This window comes from Corvus brachyrhynchos, unplaced genomic scaffold (assembly GCF_000691975.1).
Source record: "Corvus brachyrhynchos isolate BGI_N302 unplaced genomic scaffold, ASM69197v1 scaffold229, whole genome shotgun sequence".
In the NCBI taxonomy this organism is placed as follows: domain Eukaryota; kingdom Metazoa; phylum Chordata; class Aves; order Passeriformes; family Corvidae; genus Corvus; species Corvus brachyrhynchos.
In genome coordinates this window covers 8,290,303-8,308,405 of record NW_008240042.1, presented here as the reverse complement: position 1 = coordinate 8,308,405, position 18,103 = coordinate 8,290,303, and the positions used below count along the sequence as shown (strand labels likewise).

The 18,103-nt window shown below is 39.0% G+C and overlaps 1 protein-coding gene across 4 annotated transcripts in view; it reads right to left on the bottom strand.

Annotated features, from left to right (window-relative positions):
• The window catches only part of GRID2 (glutamate ionotropic receptor delta type subunit 2), a 698,771-nt gene that overhangs the window by 259,469 nt on the left and 421,199 nt on the right, over positions 1-18,103 (bottom strand). For all 4 annotated transcript variants that reach the window (XR_001865225.1, XM_008641318.2, XM_017744249.1 and 1 more), the window contains exon 4: positions 11,318-11,523. Coding sequence is in view for 3 of the 4 variants with exons in the window: in XM_008641318.2 (XP_008639540.1) it covers positions 11,318-11,523 (206 nt within the window). In the remaining variant the exon portion in view is untranslated. The remainder of the gene's footprint in view (positions 1-11,317; positions 11,524-18,103) is intronic.

Below are 18,103 nucleotides of genomic sequence, written 5' to 3'. Positions count from 1 at the left end.
CTGTGACTCTTTAGTTTCTCTGAAATACAGGAACTTCTGTAAGATCAAAATATTTATCTATCTAAAACCAAAGGTTGATTCCCTTCCTCAGCAATTCACAGAATGGTTTGGGCTGGAACGGACCTTAAAGACCATCTAGTTTCAAGCCCCCTACCATGGGCAGGGACACCTTTCACTAGAACAAGCTGCTCAGAGCTCCATCCAGCATGGCTTTGAACACTTCCAAGGATGTGGCATCCACAGCTGAATGCACATGGCGGGATCATGTCCACCCTCTCATCCTTCAGCACCCCAAGTCCTTCTCAGCACAACTGCCTAGTCACCTGTAAGAAGAGACAAAAAAAGCGAAGCCCCCAAGGAAGCATAGGGCTCTTATTAGAAGACAGGGCCCTCACTGTGGATGACACAGGAAATCAGTAGAAAATATGTTTTAACAAACTCAAAGTGATACTTTTTTACACCTACTCTCACAATCAGCAGAAGCAGCTGTTACTTTCATTTATGGAAATTCTGAGATGAATTGCAGCACTATTTAATATTCCAATTGAAATAAGAACATCCGGGACAAAACTCTCCAAATCTTTAAAAATTATTTATAAATAAGCTAAATAGCAGAAGTCCTAACTAGGGACAAATTATGTGGGGAGGTGAGAAACTTTTAATGTGTAAATCTAAAATTAGCTCTTGACATCAGCAGTCCCCAACTCCTGTTGAAACTCTGTAGAAACCATAAAATCAGCGACAGTTGGCTAAGTGCTTCCAAAATAGAATAAATTATCTTAAAACAGTCTTCAAAAATATTACTGCTGATTATGAAGTGTCTACAAAAGCAACCTGAATGAGATATCCATCACTGTAGATATGGTTTCTAATGATGTTAATGTGCTGTTCATCTATTTACAGATAAGTGTCCAGTCAGGTTGACCAAATATTAAAGGAAAGAATTTATTTTGACACAAGGATTACAAGTATATGTGGCAAAAGCATTATAGCCATAATAAAACTACCGCACACAAACTGAAAAAAGGGGAAAAACGTAGGAAACCCTGCTCAGTGAAATTTCATAAGCAAACTTCCAGCAAATGCTGTGGAAGGAGTGATAGGGTATAAACTTCTACCTTTACTTCAGACAAACTAATGAGAGCTTCTTCAGTGTCACAGGCAACATTATTAGAAAGAAGAAATAATGGCTCTTAGTTTACACTTCAGTTTAACTGAAGGAGAAAATTAATTACATAATGATTGATTGTGATTAAATTAATTGTGTTTTGGGGTTAGAAACATTCAACACTGAATTTTCATGGTAGCTAGGAAATCAGTTATATTTTCTGGAAACAAAGTTAAGCTAGTGCACTGACTATACCTCTTTTTTCTGGTATAGAAGAAAGGAGGCAGAACAGTTCTGCCAACCAGGCAACATTGCTTTGGAGAAAGAATTGGATTAGAAATAGTTTTGTCAGATCTTATCTCCACTATAAGCTAATTCTCTCTAGCTGTCATTTTATTTCAAAGACACACTCATCCCATGGCAGTCAATTGCACATTAGTTTTGCAGATGTTCAGAGTGGGCTTTTTATAACACTTACAAGAATCAGCCACCCTCAGTTATGCAGAAAATACACGCTTTAATACATACACTGACTGTCTCTACCGATGTGCATGTAATAGCTTTGTTGCATTAATGTGCTTGCTTTCTTTTTTTTTTTTTTTTTAATTTATTTACTCTGTTTGGCTGGTTGAAGCAATTTACTCTCCTTGGGAGGACATTTGTCTCTCAAGAGGAACACAACAGAGATGTTTATAGTGAGGCTATAAAAGCAGGAAGGAAGGATAAGCAGTAACCAAAACTATCACATCCAATTAAAATCGCTGGTATGACAACAGTAGAATATAATTAAGTATGATAGCACTTTAAGAAAGCAGAACAAAGAATAGCCAACACAAATTGAAGGAGAAAAGAATTATTACATCTTTAAAGATCATGGGAGGTCAGCCCCTCAGTTATTTGTTTTAGTCCAGAAAACAGCATACCCAGCAAGATCCCAAAGAAGAGGATGTCAATTACTGAGTATTTGAAAGCCATGTAGAGAAACAGAAAGCAATTATAGGAAAGCATAACCAAACAGTTGTTTGCACAACAGCAAGTATTATGAGATTCTCAGAAAGTACATAATACATCTTCTACTCACTACTTAATCACTAAAGCTCCCCTTCTTTTCTCTCAAACACACTAAAAATTTAACTACTGCTTTCAATACAAAATAGTGGTCAGAGCTTACATACAGTGTCGGGTTTCTTTCTTATTTTATTATATTCCAAGATGAAGAATCTTATTGTATAGCTACCCAAATTCTGATAGTGTAAATATTTGTACTGACAACAAGACACAGATCAATTATGGTCATATTGCCCTGCATACACCTCTCTAATGAATGCATGTGCATGTTTTATAAAAAAAAAAAGTTTTGTTTTTACAAAAAAATTAATATGCTACAACTTTTGCTGTTGTCACTAGAGAGGTAGACCTGGTGCATATCTCACAGTTGTGCTACACCCTGACATATGATAGAAGCCAGCATTGTGTGAATATCTATCTGTAATATAGGTCACATCACTAAATGCCATACAGCCAGAATGAAGAAAACACCAAAAGAATAAAAATGTAGAGATAAGCTGTTAGTTTCTTATGCTGTGAATCACACAAGTGCTCTAGTCCATATTGCCTTTGCACACACACTTCAGTGAGTGTCTCCTTATGCCACCAGCACTCCATTAAGGGTATAAAACCCTAGAGAACCATGGTACAATTCATAAGGCTTATTGGTATCCCCAGCCTTGTAACATCAGTCAGGATTTTGCCTGACTTTTCTAACCTATGAGGCGTGGCTGATTGAAAGATGAGCACATCTCTATGCTGCTTCTCCTCAGCTGCAGTTATCAGCAACCCTAATCGAAAACCAAAACCTACAGAGCCAACACAAATGTGCCAGCTGAGCTCCACGCTACTGATACTGAGCCTTAACTTTCAGTAACAGCAAGGTACGGCCTTAGTTCTGGACCTCACGTCAGTGCAAAGGACCTGCAGACAGCCCCCAGCTCCTGCTCTTCTAAATGCAGACCCTCTGTGCCGGGATAGATTTCCCAGAACATTCTTTCTTCATTTTAGATACCAAAATAACTGACCTTGGCTACAGTGAGCACTGCATTCTTTCCCAAGAACCCCAACACTACGTTGCAAAACTGAATTTTACTGTTCCTGAAAACACACAGACAGAAAGGCTTGCTTCAGGCTGCAGTTTCAGTTATGATGCAAATAATACATATCCCTTTGAAGCAGACTTATTTTACCAGTGAGACATTTTTCTTTCTTTTTTTTGTAACTAAAATGTTTTATCTTTGAACTTTCACCTTATGGTAAGCAAGTGCATATAAAATCTAAGCCAACGTCACTCTATTCATAGGCAAAAACCCAGTCATTTTCTCATTCAGTCATTCAGCCATCAGCTGGATGGCTTGCATTCAAGGATGCAAGAGCACAAAAAAGCAAGGAATTGGACTACCCAGTAAACCAATTGGACTACACAGTAAACCCTCAGATTTCACCGAAAGGTAAAATCTAAAACCCTCCAAGACCCCTTCTTGAAGGTTATAAAAAAAAAATCCGGGAGACCACTTAAAGGATGGTTCTAGTGGTTCAACATTTTGAACATATTTTCTGAACATTCCTTTACTAGAGATTTGGAAGATCCTATGAAATAAAAAAATCCTTCAAGCCTGTATTTCAATTTGCAGATATAAATTCTGTGCTTTTAAATGCTGGAGAAAGAAAAAAGAAATAAAAGATGAATTTCTTAACGTTGTAATTATCAGCAACAACTAATTACAGTAGAGTAGGCTGAATAGGATTTTTTCCACCACAAACAATGGTGCAGAGAATAGACTCAAAAAAGGCAAGTATGCTTTCCAGGAGAGTTCAGGTCTAAAAGCTGAAATGCTAAGGCGATAAAGATGACCTCAAAGATGAGAACACTCCGCTTACTTACAAGAAAAGCAAAGGAGCAAACAGTCCCTGACTGAAAAATCTGATTTTGGCCTCTGCAGACTATCGCTCCTATATAAAATCCAATCAACATACACACTTCTGATAAAATTATAGGAAAAGGAAATAAAAATAGCAATAGGTTCATATGTCTGCTGCCAATTCTTCACTTTCATCACTGCCCTCTAAAAGAGAGCTGCCTGAACAACTCTTGCCTTTAGAGAATTCAGACTTGTGTTTTATGTAAACAGGATTGTTTAAAAATTCCCAGCGATCATGAATAAACTTTCGCAAAGACAATACTGAAAATCTCTGAAGCAAATTGTGCTGCATATCTGATGTATCACAAACATCATGCATCAATCTATCTGATAAAGAATTACTCTTTTCATTACTGTTAGAGAAACTACCCATCAGCTACCACATTCAGCAGAGCACAGAAAATTATGATGTACTTATACATGTGACAAACCACCACTCAGCCTAACTGGAAATCCAACAGGCTTCCCATGAAACCTGGGTATTTTTCCAGTGCATCACTGGATCAGTTCAATTGCTGAATTCAACAGAGCAAATCCTTGCTCGTCCAATCTCCATTTTACTTTGACAAGAAGAAGCTGTTCAAGTAGTAGAGTTCATCTGAAAGCATAAAACTCTGTGTGGGTTTTAGGTGGCAGATGAATACACTTTTGTCATTGCAGAAAATGTCTGTATGTACACAAAGGAATGTTACTTTTTAGCTCATATACACTGTACACAGGTATGCAGACATACACGTAGCAGAAGAGAATCCAGCCTTCCTAAATCCCAATCTGATGCCTGCTCCTGAACATACTTGGGACTGGCAGGCTATGGCGCACACAAAAAAGCAAACCAGCCGCTTTGGATTTCAGTAAAGGTTTCAATACTGTCTCTCACAGGATCCTTCTGGACAAAACGTGCAGCACTCAGCTGGATAAACACATCATGGGATGGGTGAGCAACTGGCTCATGGGTCAGGCACAAAAGGTCACAGTGAATGAGGTGACATCAGACTGGGGACCTGTCACCACTGGGGTTACATAGGGATCCATCTCACCCCCTGGACTCTTCAACATCTTCATGAATGACTTGGATGTAGCACTGGAAGGAATACTAAGTTCACAGACAATACAAACCTGGGAGGAGCTGTTGGCTCCCTCAAAGGCAGGGAGGCCCTGCAGAGAGACCTTGATGAATTAGAAGGCTGGGAGATCACCAAGTGAAGTTCAGTACGGGAAGGTGCCAGATTCTGCACCAGGGATGGGACAACCCTGGATGTATAGACAGGCTGGGGAATGAGATGCTGGAAGGCAGCGCTGCAGAAAGGGACCTGGGAGTCCTGGTTGATGGCAAGTTGAACACGAGTCAGCAGTGCCCTGGCAGCCAGGAGGGACAACCCTGTCCTGGGGGGCACCAGGCACAGCATCGCCAGCCGGGCAAGGGAGAAACAGAAGGAAGTATTAAGCTGTTAGACAGCATCCAAAGGAGACTTACGGACATCATGAAGGGCTTGAAGGGAAACATATGAGGAGTGGCTGAGGTCACTTTGTTCAGCCTGGAGGAGACTGAGGGGAGACTTCACTGCAGTTAGAATCTTTTTGTAAGGGGAAGAGGAGGGGCAAACACTGATCTCTTCTCTGTGGTGAGCAGTGACAGGACCTGAAGTTGTATCAAGGGAGGTTTAAGGTGGATATTAGGAAATGGTTCTTTGCCCAGAGGGTGACTGGGCACTGGAACAGGCTCCCCAGGGAAGTGGTCACAGCACCAGCCTGACAGAGCTCAAGAAGCATTTAGACAACATGCTTGGGCACATGGTGTGACTTGGCACATGCCATGCAGGACCAGGAGTTGGACTTGATGATCCTTGTGGGTCCCTTCCAACCCAGCAGATTGTGTGATTCTGTGAATTATGTGGATTTGATACTTGTCTGGAGTCTTCTACCTCTCCCTGCTATGTATGCTTTCTGTCCACACTTGAACAAAAATCATTGCCATCTGCTCCCACTGGAAACATCCAAATTTTTACTGCAGGTTTCAGCAGTAGTGGCACCCAAGTGCAGCAGTTTCTTAACTCCTGTTTTCAACTTCATTCACTTCACCTCATATCTGCATATCATGCTTTTGACTACAGACAGGACTACTTTCCTTATTAATAAAAAGGAATAGAAAAACAAAACAGCTAATTTTTGTCCTGGCCTTCTTTAAGATATATGTAAAATAAGATTTGAAAAAAAAGTGGGGGGGAAGAAAATACTAAATTTCCATGAACAATGGACACACAAACGCTGAATAAATCTTTTGGAGAAGTTGAATAAATTTTCCTAATTCTCAGTAAATAAGCTGCTTAAAGAAATAAGTCTGGTTAGAGTACTATGTAACACTAAAGCAAATCCCTGTCTTTAGATCTAAATGATTAATGATTTATTTCATGATCAAATCTAATACCTGGTAAAACAATAACTATGTCAGTACAAGAAAAAACCTGTATTTTTACAAATAATTACATTTAAAATTAACTGTTGTTTTCAACAGAGAGACAAAAATCAAACATAATAAAAATCAGGGCATTTGCCATCAGGAATAATCTCGTTTCACAGAATAAATGTTACTTCTCATTCTATTCACAGTCACCATTAGTAAAAGCATGTTGAAGGTTCAATTACATGAAGCAATTTCAATTCCATTTGCTCCTTAAACACTCTTTTCTTTTTTTTCCACTTGCCCACTACATGGCAAGAACTCTTCAGTACTTAATTTATAAGCTTCATTCTATTTTCCCTGTATATTTTAACATTTAATTTATATTGAGTTCTTTTATTCATGAAAGTAGCAGTGTAGCTTCTTTTCATCCAAGGTAACCTTATTTTAGGACTGTCGCACATTAGCCTGGGATAGAAAAAAGGAAATTTATTTTCAAAACCATGTGTAGTAGGTTATAGTAATGCTGAAAGTTACATGATTTTAATTTTCTTTGAAAACAAATATAGACAAATAAAACAACAGCTATATAAGTTAGTACAATAAATATGGCTGCATACACACAGGCCAGCACACAGGACTTACTTGCTACAACTCTCAGATTTGGCAGCAGCTAGTTTTGTTGAATACACCTTTTCAATAATTATAACCCAGTTCTGTCATGCAGATGAGTTTAACTTTAAATACATTTTTAACAGTAAATATTTCCAATATCTCTAGCATGCTTGAAGTCTGGACATGATGGTTCAGTGACTGCAAGTTTGTTGCAGAGTGAAACCTTGGCAATAATAAATAGCTAATAGTTTCCTTCACACAAACCATGCAGTGTACAGTGAGTTGAAAAGTAGTACTCTCCAGTCTGGGAAATGCCAGTGCTCACTTCATTGACAGCTTGAGGTTGTCAAGCCTCAACAGCTTTGTTGGCTCATGCACATTGCCAGTGCTCTGAAAATTCTGCTAGATAAACTTCTGTATCTTGCTACCACAGCTAAAAAATGATCTCACCTCTCACTGTAAGAAGCCACTAACCCCTGCAACAGAACCTGAGAAGGGACCTTGCATGGGGCAGGAAGATACACAGTCACATCTGCTGAGGTTGCTGGGCTGGTAATCCCTCCTTTGAGGGAGGATGGAGGCAGCAGTGTCTTCAGCTGCCTCCATCCCCCCTCAAAGTATCCAAGGCCTTCCAGAGCTTGCCTGTCAAAACTCCAGCAAAATCCCTGGCTGGTGCTAGGGCTCTTTCACACATGGCTTACTGGATTTTCAATGTGTGAAGTTTTTCTCTATAACTAAATGAATGAATTAGCTGCATTGTCCCTCCTTTGTAGTCCCATTATCAGCTCCTGGAGTCATGACACAAAAGAACACATTCACATTCCTGCACTCAAGTGATAAGGTAGCTTCCTTAGCTAAACAGAAAAAAACCTGAAAGCAGAGACGTACTGACAGCATTTTGGCCCAGTGGAGAACATCTGGCTCGTGTCCTGAAGTATTGCCGCCCAAAGTTTTGCTTCTCAAACTTGCTTTGTTATCCCCAGAACCTCTGCTGCTACCTGACTTTCCTGGCCTGACCCTGCCTACCCAGCCTTTTCACACTCGACGCTGGAAGCTCCTGATTTTTGTTGTCATGATGAGCTGGCAAGGACATCTTATTTAAGGACATCTTATTTGTCCTTTTTAGGGCTTTTCCTATCCATCAGGTAATCACAAATCAGAAGAACACATGCAACAATAATCCCCACCCCAAAATATAAAGCAAGAAAGTGGTACATAGTTCACATTCATCGCCAGTGCTGTCAGATAGCAGAGCAAATTTTGTGCAAGATGGATATTTAGTCATCACAAAAGTTTCAGTGGGAATATTATGTTTCATCTATGGGACCTGGGCAACTATTTGAGAGCAGAGAAAAACTGCACCAGAAAAAAACCTGAACAAGTCACCAGTATATTACTGGCAAAGTATTTTTCCAGATGCTGCCAGAAACTCATCTGTGGAGAGGTGCCAGTCTCTGCTAGCTCCATACGTCTGCACTCCTCAGCCCCAGTGAATTTCACTTGTTCAGCAGAATTTTTTTCCTTCTCCTCCTCCATCCCCAGCTCAAAGCAACAAAGGACATTTGGGAATCTGGCTGGCCCCTCCCTCTCATTTTACATTATTCCTTTAGCCAGTAAGGAGAAATGCTGTAATACTTGCTCCCAAATCTTCCTGCCTTTCCATGCTGTATTATGGGCAAATTAATACATAATGTTTAAAGAGAAGGTAGGCTTTTATTTCCACAGCCAGAGAAGTGTATTTACTTCTTAATCTCCATTTTATTGTGTGTGTAAGTACAGATCTGATCTCTGCAAGCTCTAGAGATAGAAAGGCCGCAGAGAAAGAAGTGTCTAACACAAAAAGCAATACTGATAAAAAAAACAAAAAAAAAAAAAGATTTCAAACACAGAATTCCAAAGAGTCTGAACAAAGATAAATTCTACACAAGCAAACTCCAGTTTACAGACTGCTTATTTACACAGGCCAGTGTCTGACTATTTACCCTGGAATAGTTGTTACTTGCATAGTAATCAAGACCACGCTTACTACAGCTGTTGCAGTGTGAATGAACCCTCTTCTCAGCTAAACAATGACGGGGTTCAGCCAGAGCAGTCATCTAAGAAGGGACCAAGCAGGAGAGATTATGTGAGGTCTGGGGAAAGGAGCAGACAGTTCAATCCAGCGAGGCAAGCCAAAAGCTTCTCCTGGGCAGAAAAAACCCATGAGCTTTTCTACATATGCAGTTTTTTCTTACTATCTTCATAAGGATTACATGCTAAATCCACTAGGCTACACTGAATTTCACAGCTTAACTGATCATGCACAAGGCATAGGCTTTAGAATCAGCATGTCCATTAAATTGTTTAGCAATATCTTAGCCCACTGGCAGTCCACAGGCTTTATAATTTCTTTGCCCATACAGTACAGCTGCTGGTTTGACTCAAAATAACAGCTTTTAATATCCCTTGTAAAAGCAACCCCAGCAAACTTCTCCTTGTCCAATGACTTTGTGTTGGAGCTCAATTGTTTAGTTCATTCCCTGTCACCAACAGAAATAATGGCTATAATCACACTTCTGTTTGAGTGACTCTTCCTATTAGGAGGCTCCTGCTGTCAGTTTACCCGTCACATATCATACTCCAAATAAATACTCTTATCCAGCCAAACACCTGTAATATGAAGCTGATGTGAGAGTCTTTCTTTGAACCACACTTGCAGAAGAAAATAATGAGCTTTCCTGGTAGACTTACAGACTCTAGGGAAGGAGAAACATTGGGAGCCTCTTGTTTTGCAGGAATTCTTGGGTGTTTGGTATTGGAATTTTTTTGGAGGGAGGGGGATTGTGGATTTGGTTTAGTTGTTTTTTTAACTGTCTTTTAATTTTTGGGGTCTTGAGTGGCCAGTGACAAAGCCAGAACTCTAAAGTAAATTGTTTACTTTCTTGACAACACATACATGATAACTTCAAAAGATGAAAACTACTTTGTTACTATATCCAAGTGTGTAAAAATAAATGATAAAATGTACCTTTATTTAAAAAGAGTGTTTCTCTGTAAGAACAATGCAGGAGTTTTGTTTTGCTGAGTTACTCTAGTTAGAGCCCCCAACCATGCTGCTTACAAGTAGAATTGTGAAATATCTTATCATGCCTCTTACCAAAAAGTGACACACTTGTGACTTGGGTGATGAAAACACTGCAGAACAATTTAAAGGTGCCCTAAAATTGTTTCAACCTTATGAAGCACTACAGACATTTGGATAGAGCAGCAGACCCTCATTATTCAGAATTAGCAAGCGTCAAGTGTGTAACGAGGACAGTGAAAAACCCAGTCAAAAAAACCCAATGGCAAACAAAATTTTGAAAAAGAAACCAAGAAAGCCCTCTTCTAGCTAATATTCCTAAAAGGCATTCACTCAAGATTGAATATGCAGAAATAGTTTTTGAGCTTCAATTTCTGAAGACCAAGGCAATAGCATAGTATAGAAAAAAAGTAATGCAAGTTAGAAACAGATCCAAACAGAAATTATTGAAGAGAAAAAGTGTATTTCTGTGGAACAGAAAAGAGATTTTTAAGCATTGGTTGACAATAAAGAGTATACACACAGGTAAAAACCACACATGAAATGACACAATGCTGTGTAAAAAACATGCCACTCATTTAAAAAGATTGTACAACTCATAGTCAAATGTCATATGCAGGTCTTCTGTCTCTAGATCCCAAAGAACCTTTTGAAAATCTGCTCCACATTGCTTGAAAACACTTTACTTTAGTCTATCATCTCAAATTCTTTATGCAGATCAAATCTTTCATATATTCCATTACCTTACTCAGCGGCACATAAGAGAACACTATCAACATGATTTTATATAAAAAAATAAAATTTAAATTAGGTAAACACATCTTATTCACAAATACATATTTTTATGTATCCACAATGGCAATACAGCATCTTTGAGCTTCAAACAGAAGCCTGAGGGGTAATCCTTCTGCATATTTCCTAAATCTTCTTGCTCATGCAGGATTTGGTTTTACTTATTCTTTCTTTAAATGCACATGCATATTTAGGAACATGAATAAACACCCTTGCATGCTGATCTTTGAATAGAGAATATTTAAACTTTTACTTGGAGGGGCTGGTTTTTTTTGATTACAGTTATGAAGCCAAATAAACTGAATCTTTTGACAGACCACTGTGGTCTTGGTCAGCAAAACAAGAAGAAAGCCTCTTGTTAAAATACATACCTCTGTCAGGAACGATTTGGCTGTGGAAGGGTTCATTATGAGGATAGCCCGTCTCAGGGTATCCCGATAACGGTTCAGTTCTTCTATTCTCATAGTGGCAAAGAGCCCCGTGATCATTTTATTGATGTTGTTTTCTACTTTCTGTAATGCTACATCCATTCCCTGTTGAGATACTTTGTCTAAAAATTCTTGTATTCCACGGATATCTAGAAAAATCAGAAGCCAAACAAGATGTTAATTGGTAACTGGAAAAAAAGACACAACTGTTCAATTTATCTCATAGAAACATTTTGTCAGGTAGATCCCTGCAGGCTTTCCCTTAATATTCATTAAACCTCTTCCTGAGACATGTTCATTGCATTTCTTAAAGTACTGAAACAGGAGAAAGAGTGGCCACACAACAGCTACTGTCCAAAACAGCCATTAGAAAACAAACCTACAAATAGTTGTAGCAGTTTTCCCAATTTGGCCATTCAATCATCACACTTCTTCCTAATCTTTCTTAAAGGACTTTCACATTAAAATCCATATGGAGCAGTGAGGCCATGGTGACCATCACACACAATTCTTCCCTCAAGCAAGAGTTGTCAGAGGGCAGGTGAGGATGAGAAAGGCAGGAAGCAGATTATTTTCTTTTGGGAAACTCAAAACTATGTTATCCATGCTACATAGCTTAATGTATCCAAGTAAAGCTTGGGCTGTTCACTCATCAAAAAGTCTCATTGTTGTTCTAAACTTCACAATTATTTATTTCCTTCAAAAGCAAAACAAAAGCCAAATATGTAGTTGTTGCAATGATACTGTCTGCTCCCATCTGATACTGCTGGCTGAGTTAAGTAAATTTTCCACAGCAAAGTGGTCCTGTAGGGTTTTCTGGCTCACTCTGAGTAAACCCTTCTTTAAGAATGACTTAGAAAGGAAAAATTGATCAGCAAAATGTTGACTGAGTTCACTACCTAGCTTATAACATATTTGAAGTCTACCAAACTGAAATATCTGTGTACTCTTCACAGAGAGCTGGTCCAAGGCTTTGGGAGGGCTTTTTCCAGTACTGAATTCCACAAGCAGGCTTGACTTTTTCCTTCCCTTTGCTCTTTTGAATGGTTTTATCTAAAATGCCAAACTTTATGCTTAAAAATTGAAATCATTCAATGACTTCACAAGTCAGATCAGGGCCTTCTGGACCTCAGGAAAATCCCTTCAGCCTCACTGAGTCCTCACTATCTGACCCCTGCTCGCTACCGCAGATTCTCAACCTGTTTTCAGGAGCTGAGCCACCAGTTCCCTAACGTGACTCTTCCCTCCAGCAGTCGCTCTGACCTGCTGTCCCAGAAGACGCTCAGCAGGACATCCTGCCTTCCCTACTGGCATGCCAACCTCCCACACATTCAACTGCTCTCAGTTAGAGGAAAAAGAAATAGCCTTAGAGTCAACACAACAGACACTAGCCCAAACATGCACCATGTTAAAAGACAAAGAGAAAAAGAAAGGAAACCAGTAACCCCACATCAACGGGAATTTCTGAAGAAACATTTCCCCAAAAAATAAAGGTTCCTCAGGTTTATCAAGGCATTTGTGGCGAAAATCATCAGAAAATATTTCTCCCATTAGAATGCTAAATCTGGTCTCTCCTAGACGTGTAGCCTTAAATCCAGTCTCTGAGGGACTGCAGTTCCTGCTTTGCTTCCCTCTTAGACCCTTGGTGCTGTATCAGTTCCTTGTCTCAATCACTCATTTTCCAGGGGAATGGTCAGTCCTGAAGGAACAGGATTTTTATGTGTCTTTCTGCATGAGACATCTTGTAGTTGAGAAAGCTTCCAATTAGACTTTCTTTCACAACAGCTTGGCTACTCAGCTCTTTCATCCTGACCTACCGACTTCCCCTGCTCTCAGCTCTTCTTATGGGGTGGTGGCACAGACAGTAGGATAAGAAAAAAAAAGTTCAGTCTGCACACAAGAAAAAAATGCTCTGCCTGCATCACCAGCAAAGATCAACTAACTAGAGAATATTAGAGACAGCCATCCTCCTCCGACACCAGTTTACTGAGATGCTAGAAATGATGAAGAAACAGCCATGGAATACCTTATAATCAAACAGTACACAAGAATTATTCAACAGGGTTAGTCCTGGAAGTCTGTCACAGTCAGCAATCTGGGTCTCTTGTCTAGAGCTCCAAAATACCATGAACTGGAAAGAAATGGTATTTTAGGCATTAAGGCTATTTTAGACATTTATCACCAAAACCTCACTCTCCAGACACTGCCAAAATATCAGTATTACTAAACACTTGTAGGATAGTTTAACCACGAATAAAATACATGCATACACTAAAAGTAAAGCTCCATAAGAATCAGATACTAATTACAGCTTCTATTTAATATCTAAATCAGGAAAATTAGATTCACTCTAATCAGAGATGTTAGAATTTTTTTGGCACTTTAAATGCCAACAAGATTATTTGAAGTGCTACAAATATGTTTAGTTTTATGCAAATGACAAAATAACTTCTTTCTGATTTAACCCCTTAATTCTAAAGTTCCTGGGGCTCATACACTGAGGATTACTCAGGATCCAGACTAATTAAATCATATAATGAGTAAAACTGGTTGAAGTCAAAATCATTGAAGCACAAGGAACACTTGCAGATGGGATCTAAATATGCTATCAAAATATCAGGAAGAAAATTTACTCAGGCTATGAAAGCCTTTTTAAAGACTTAGATTCTATCTCAAAAATCCATGTATTTTCTGACACCAGAACATGGTAAGCAGGAACCACCAAGCAAAGTTTTATTTGTCCTTTTTCAAAACAAGAACATAATTTCATTTGACCTGAATTTATAAACACACTGGGGTTATTGACTGATATTCTGCATCATCTGTGTTGGCCAGAAGACAGATTATAGAATCAAATGTCTTTCTTTGCCATGAAGGTCTGCATATAAACAATGAAACAATTATACTGATTCTTCACTAAATGATGGGACAAAAGGGACAGACATCCAGTATCATTCTCTACATTTATTAGGTGACTGTGCCAACTGTATTGCATTTGTGTGATATGCTTTTAGGAAAATACCACCATTCTAATGGAAAATGTACCAAACAGGATTCCTACTACTTCTTTATTACTTCTGTCTTTGGCATTAGTGCAACAAAAAGATACAGGCAGGAAATAAACACAGACACTGGTTATATCTCGGCTTACCCAGTAGCAGAATGGAGCTATTGGTGGTGCTCACCTGATGCTGTGAAACAGCAGAAAGCATATTAAAACACCCTGCAATTTAAATGCTATTTAAATCATGATGGTACTTCCAATATTTCAGCAGCAAGTCACTAGCAACGATCATATTCAAAGAGTATGCCAAAGAACAGATGCTGCCACTGAATGGGCAGCATTATCTTTCCTGCGTGGATTGTCTGAAAGTGGCACATATCCACACTGAACTGTGGAATCATCTTTTTAATAGATAAACTCCTTCTGCAGAAAAATCTGGCAAGCAACCTGTGGCACAGATGGCTTTTCTGAGGAGACACAAGACTGTTCATGTCTGGAACACAGGTGTTTCTTGCCCTGAATTTGCTAGCCAACCTGTTGCCCAGACAGAAGTCACATTTTTACTTTCTATTTAAGTCAGATGAGTCATAGTCATAGCCAGAAATTCAAAAGAGTTTCCCCATTATCACCATTATTAATTATCCTCCTTGGTGATCAAAGCCAAACTTAGCACATAGAGAGAGATCAATGCTGAAGCCAAAGTTGCTGTCTCCTCTCCCAGCTCAGTGCCACTATTATTTAGTACTACATTTTGTGGTTTTTTCACTAGGCAGGCATTACTCCCAGTCTTGTGTGCACAAGAACAGAGTACCCCTCTGTAATCAGCATCACCTACAGGGTTAAACCAGACTGGAAAATTACATGAAACATTACCAAACATTCTCCTTATAACCAAAACTGTGTTCAATGTAAGAGACTGTGAAATTGTCTTGGAAACGCTAAAAAACAAAGCAAGCAAAATTTTTCAAGGCCTCTGTTTCAAGGCCTTCCCTGGCATAAATAACCATGCCACAAGGTGGAGGTCTACAGGGAGGTCTTACGGTCTGGACTGCTGGTGCACAGGAGGTCCAGCACTGGGCACACCAGCCTGGCTGCACCCACAGCTGAGGCTCATACACAGAGCATCCTGCAGAGGTGAGCTCAAGGCCCAGAGCCTCTGAAGCTCTGCAGACCTGGCTGATGTATTCAAATGCAGGTAGTCAGTGTAACACTGCCCCAGCTGAGATCTGAATTCAGGTGACAGCTTCACCAAACTTGTCATTACTGTGTCAGCTGCTGTGGATTCTGACCTAAGGAAGAATTTAGGAAATGAAGCATAAACTCACACCCCATCTTTTCATTGAACAATCTTTTTGATACCGAAGAAAGCACAAGAAACAGGTAAGTATGTTAAATACAGAGCGTGCTCAGAGAAGAGCAAAGTGCTCTTCACAGACTACAAGTCTAAATCTTAAATGACCAGCCTGGCAGCAACACTCAGACCTCACCTAACAATAAGAACCATTTAATGGAAAGCTCACACACATGGTGTGACTTTTGGGGCTGTCCAGAGCAGGGCCAGGCATGGGACTTTAATGAGCCTATTGGGTCCCTTCATACTCAGGACATGCTATGATTCTTGCACAAGGATTTTTTTTAATGATGGAACCAGATCTCATCTCACTTTTTTGTTCTCTCTGTCCCCCCCCACCCCAACTTTCCTTTGCCATCTCTGTTTTATACAGAGGGAGCAAGTCCCCTAATCCATCTTGGAGAAAGCCTAATAATCAGGGCATCCTAGAACAATACATGCTGGTTTTCAGGCATCTCATACAGGAATACCAGGATGCATATACAGTGAAGATTTTATAAGCTGAATAAAATAAACAGCAAATATTAAATAACTCATATGCTAAGTACCTCTTACACCCTTATTAAAAAGGAAACATCTGCAAGTAGATGCAAAGTTCATAAAAAAATTCTCAGATCACACTATAATCAGGAGAAGAGAAAGATGGCACTATTCACTAATGCTAATAAATTAATCCATCCACCCATAACATTGTGTTCCACCTAAATTACAAGGCACTCACTGTGCACTTTGGTTATCTCAAGCCTGGCTTACAGTCATTAGCTCATCCTCCCTCTGATGGCATTTCAGATCTGAGAACATTCTCCTCAGAGTATCTGGCTGATAAATACCAACTGATTCAGCTGTGGTGGTAAAGGTGAATGTGCCTGTCATAAATATTCACTGGCTAATTTGTGCAAAAGACCACTTTATTTGTACAGATGATGAGAAAAGCCATTGTGCAAGAAATAACACCGTTCAAATTCTTATCAAGATAGCTTTACAAGTGTACCACAGTGGTTCTTCCTTACACAACGCTGGCTAGCATGACAGCAGCTATTAACTGTGGTAATGCACTGTACACAAGGGAGGTGTGCAGCTTCAGCCAGACTCTGATGGGGCCCCTGCTCTGTGTAAAGGCTTGTGCAATGTGTTTGCGTTCCTGTGCACGCTGATATCTATTAACGTGATTAAGATCCAGCCTGATGAAAACAACAATTTAGCAGCACGATTCAGTAACAGTCCTTCATTTTACTTGCACAGCAGTGGGACTCCCTCTCATTAATTGTCTTATATGTAATTTGCTAAACCGCCAAATTAAAACTAATTTAAAAAAAAAATCATCACAGCTTTTTCATATTAGCATGTGGGAACTGAGAGGGACAGTTACTTGAGCAATTTCATCTGGATGATGAACTTCAGAGAATATAGCAGTACTTCAAGCTCATTAGAAGTAAATTCAAGCCCAAATGTTTAATTACATATAAAATCTCATTTATAATATCAGAATTTGTGCAGCCTAAGAAGTGGAGATATATCTTGAGAGAAACTGAACATTTGTAAATGGTACAAATGACCAGGGTCTTTTTCCTCCTTGTTTGTAATTTTCTGACATTTTTTACACATAAAAAAAGAAGACAACAAGTTGTCTCAATTTTTTTAGTATCATTGAACTGAGAAAAATGAAAAAAAATACACTTGTATACTTTTTTCCTTTTTGAAGATATTTCCAGTTCAAATTGAAAGGTAAGCAGGTGATTGCAATTTTTGTTGTTTGATATGAACTATTTTGGCATTAATGAAATATCTATGTAATCTCTATTTTAAATGTTCATTCAAATATAATTTACATTAGCTACTCTTGTGTTGTATTATACTTCAGTTATTAGAAATTGTCCTTTAAATAAATTAAATCAATACAAATAGTTTTGAGCAGCTGAATCAGTGTTGGGGGAAAGATACCAAAATTTGCAGTTTTCAAATCCTGCAAGACTTCAGTTTTGAACCTTACTGATGGTTGAAAAAAGATGCTTCCTTTGAGTTTCTTTTTGATTTTTTTTTTTTTTTTGGACTGGAAAGAAAGAGGGAAAAAGCAAAGAGTAAAAAAGATAATAAAAATAAAGCTAGAACTAATCCTTCAGAGTATCAGTTGTTACTGTAGCTTCTCAAAAAATAGAAAGGAAGTCAGATTGTGATCACCAGCCTCACTCGTGAAGACTGACACGCCAATATATTCTATCCATGTACTTTTGACTGTGTAACCTGCTTTCAATCTCTTGGTTCAATTTCCTTTTGAACACAGTTTGCATTAGAGATTTCCAAAAGGCTTCTATGGGTTGTCTTTGAGCGAAACAACCTGTTGCAAAGAAATGAATTGTCCCTGCCTGGTGCTTCC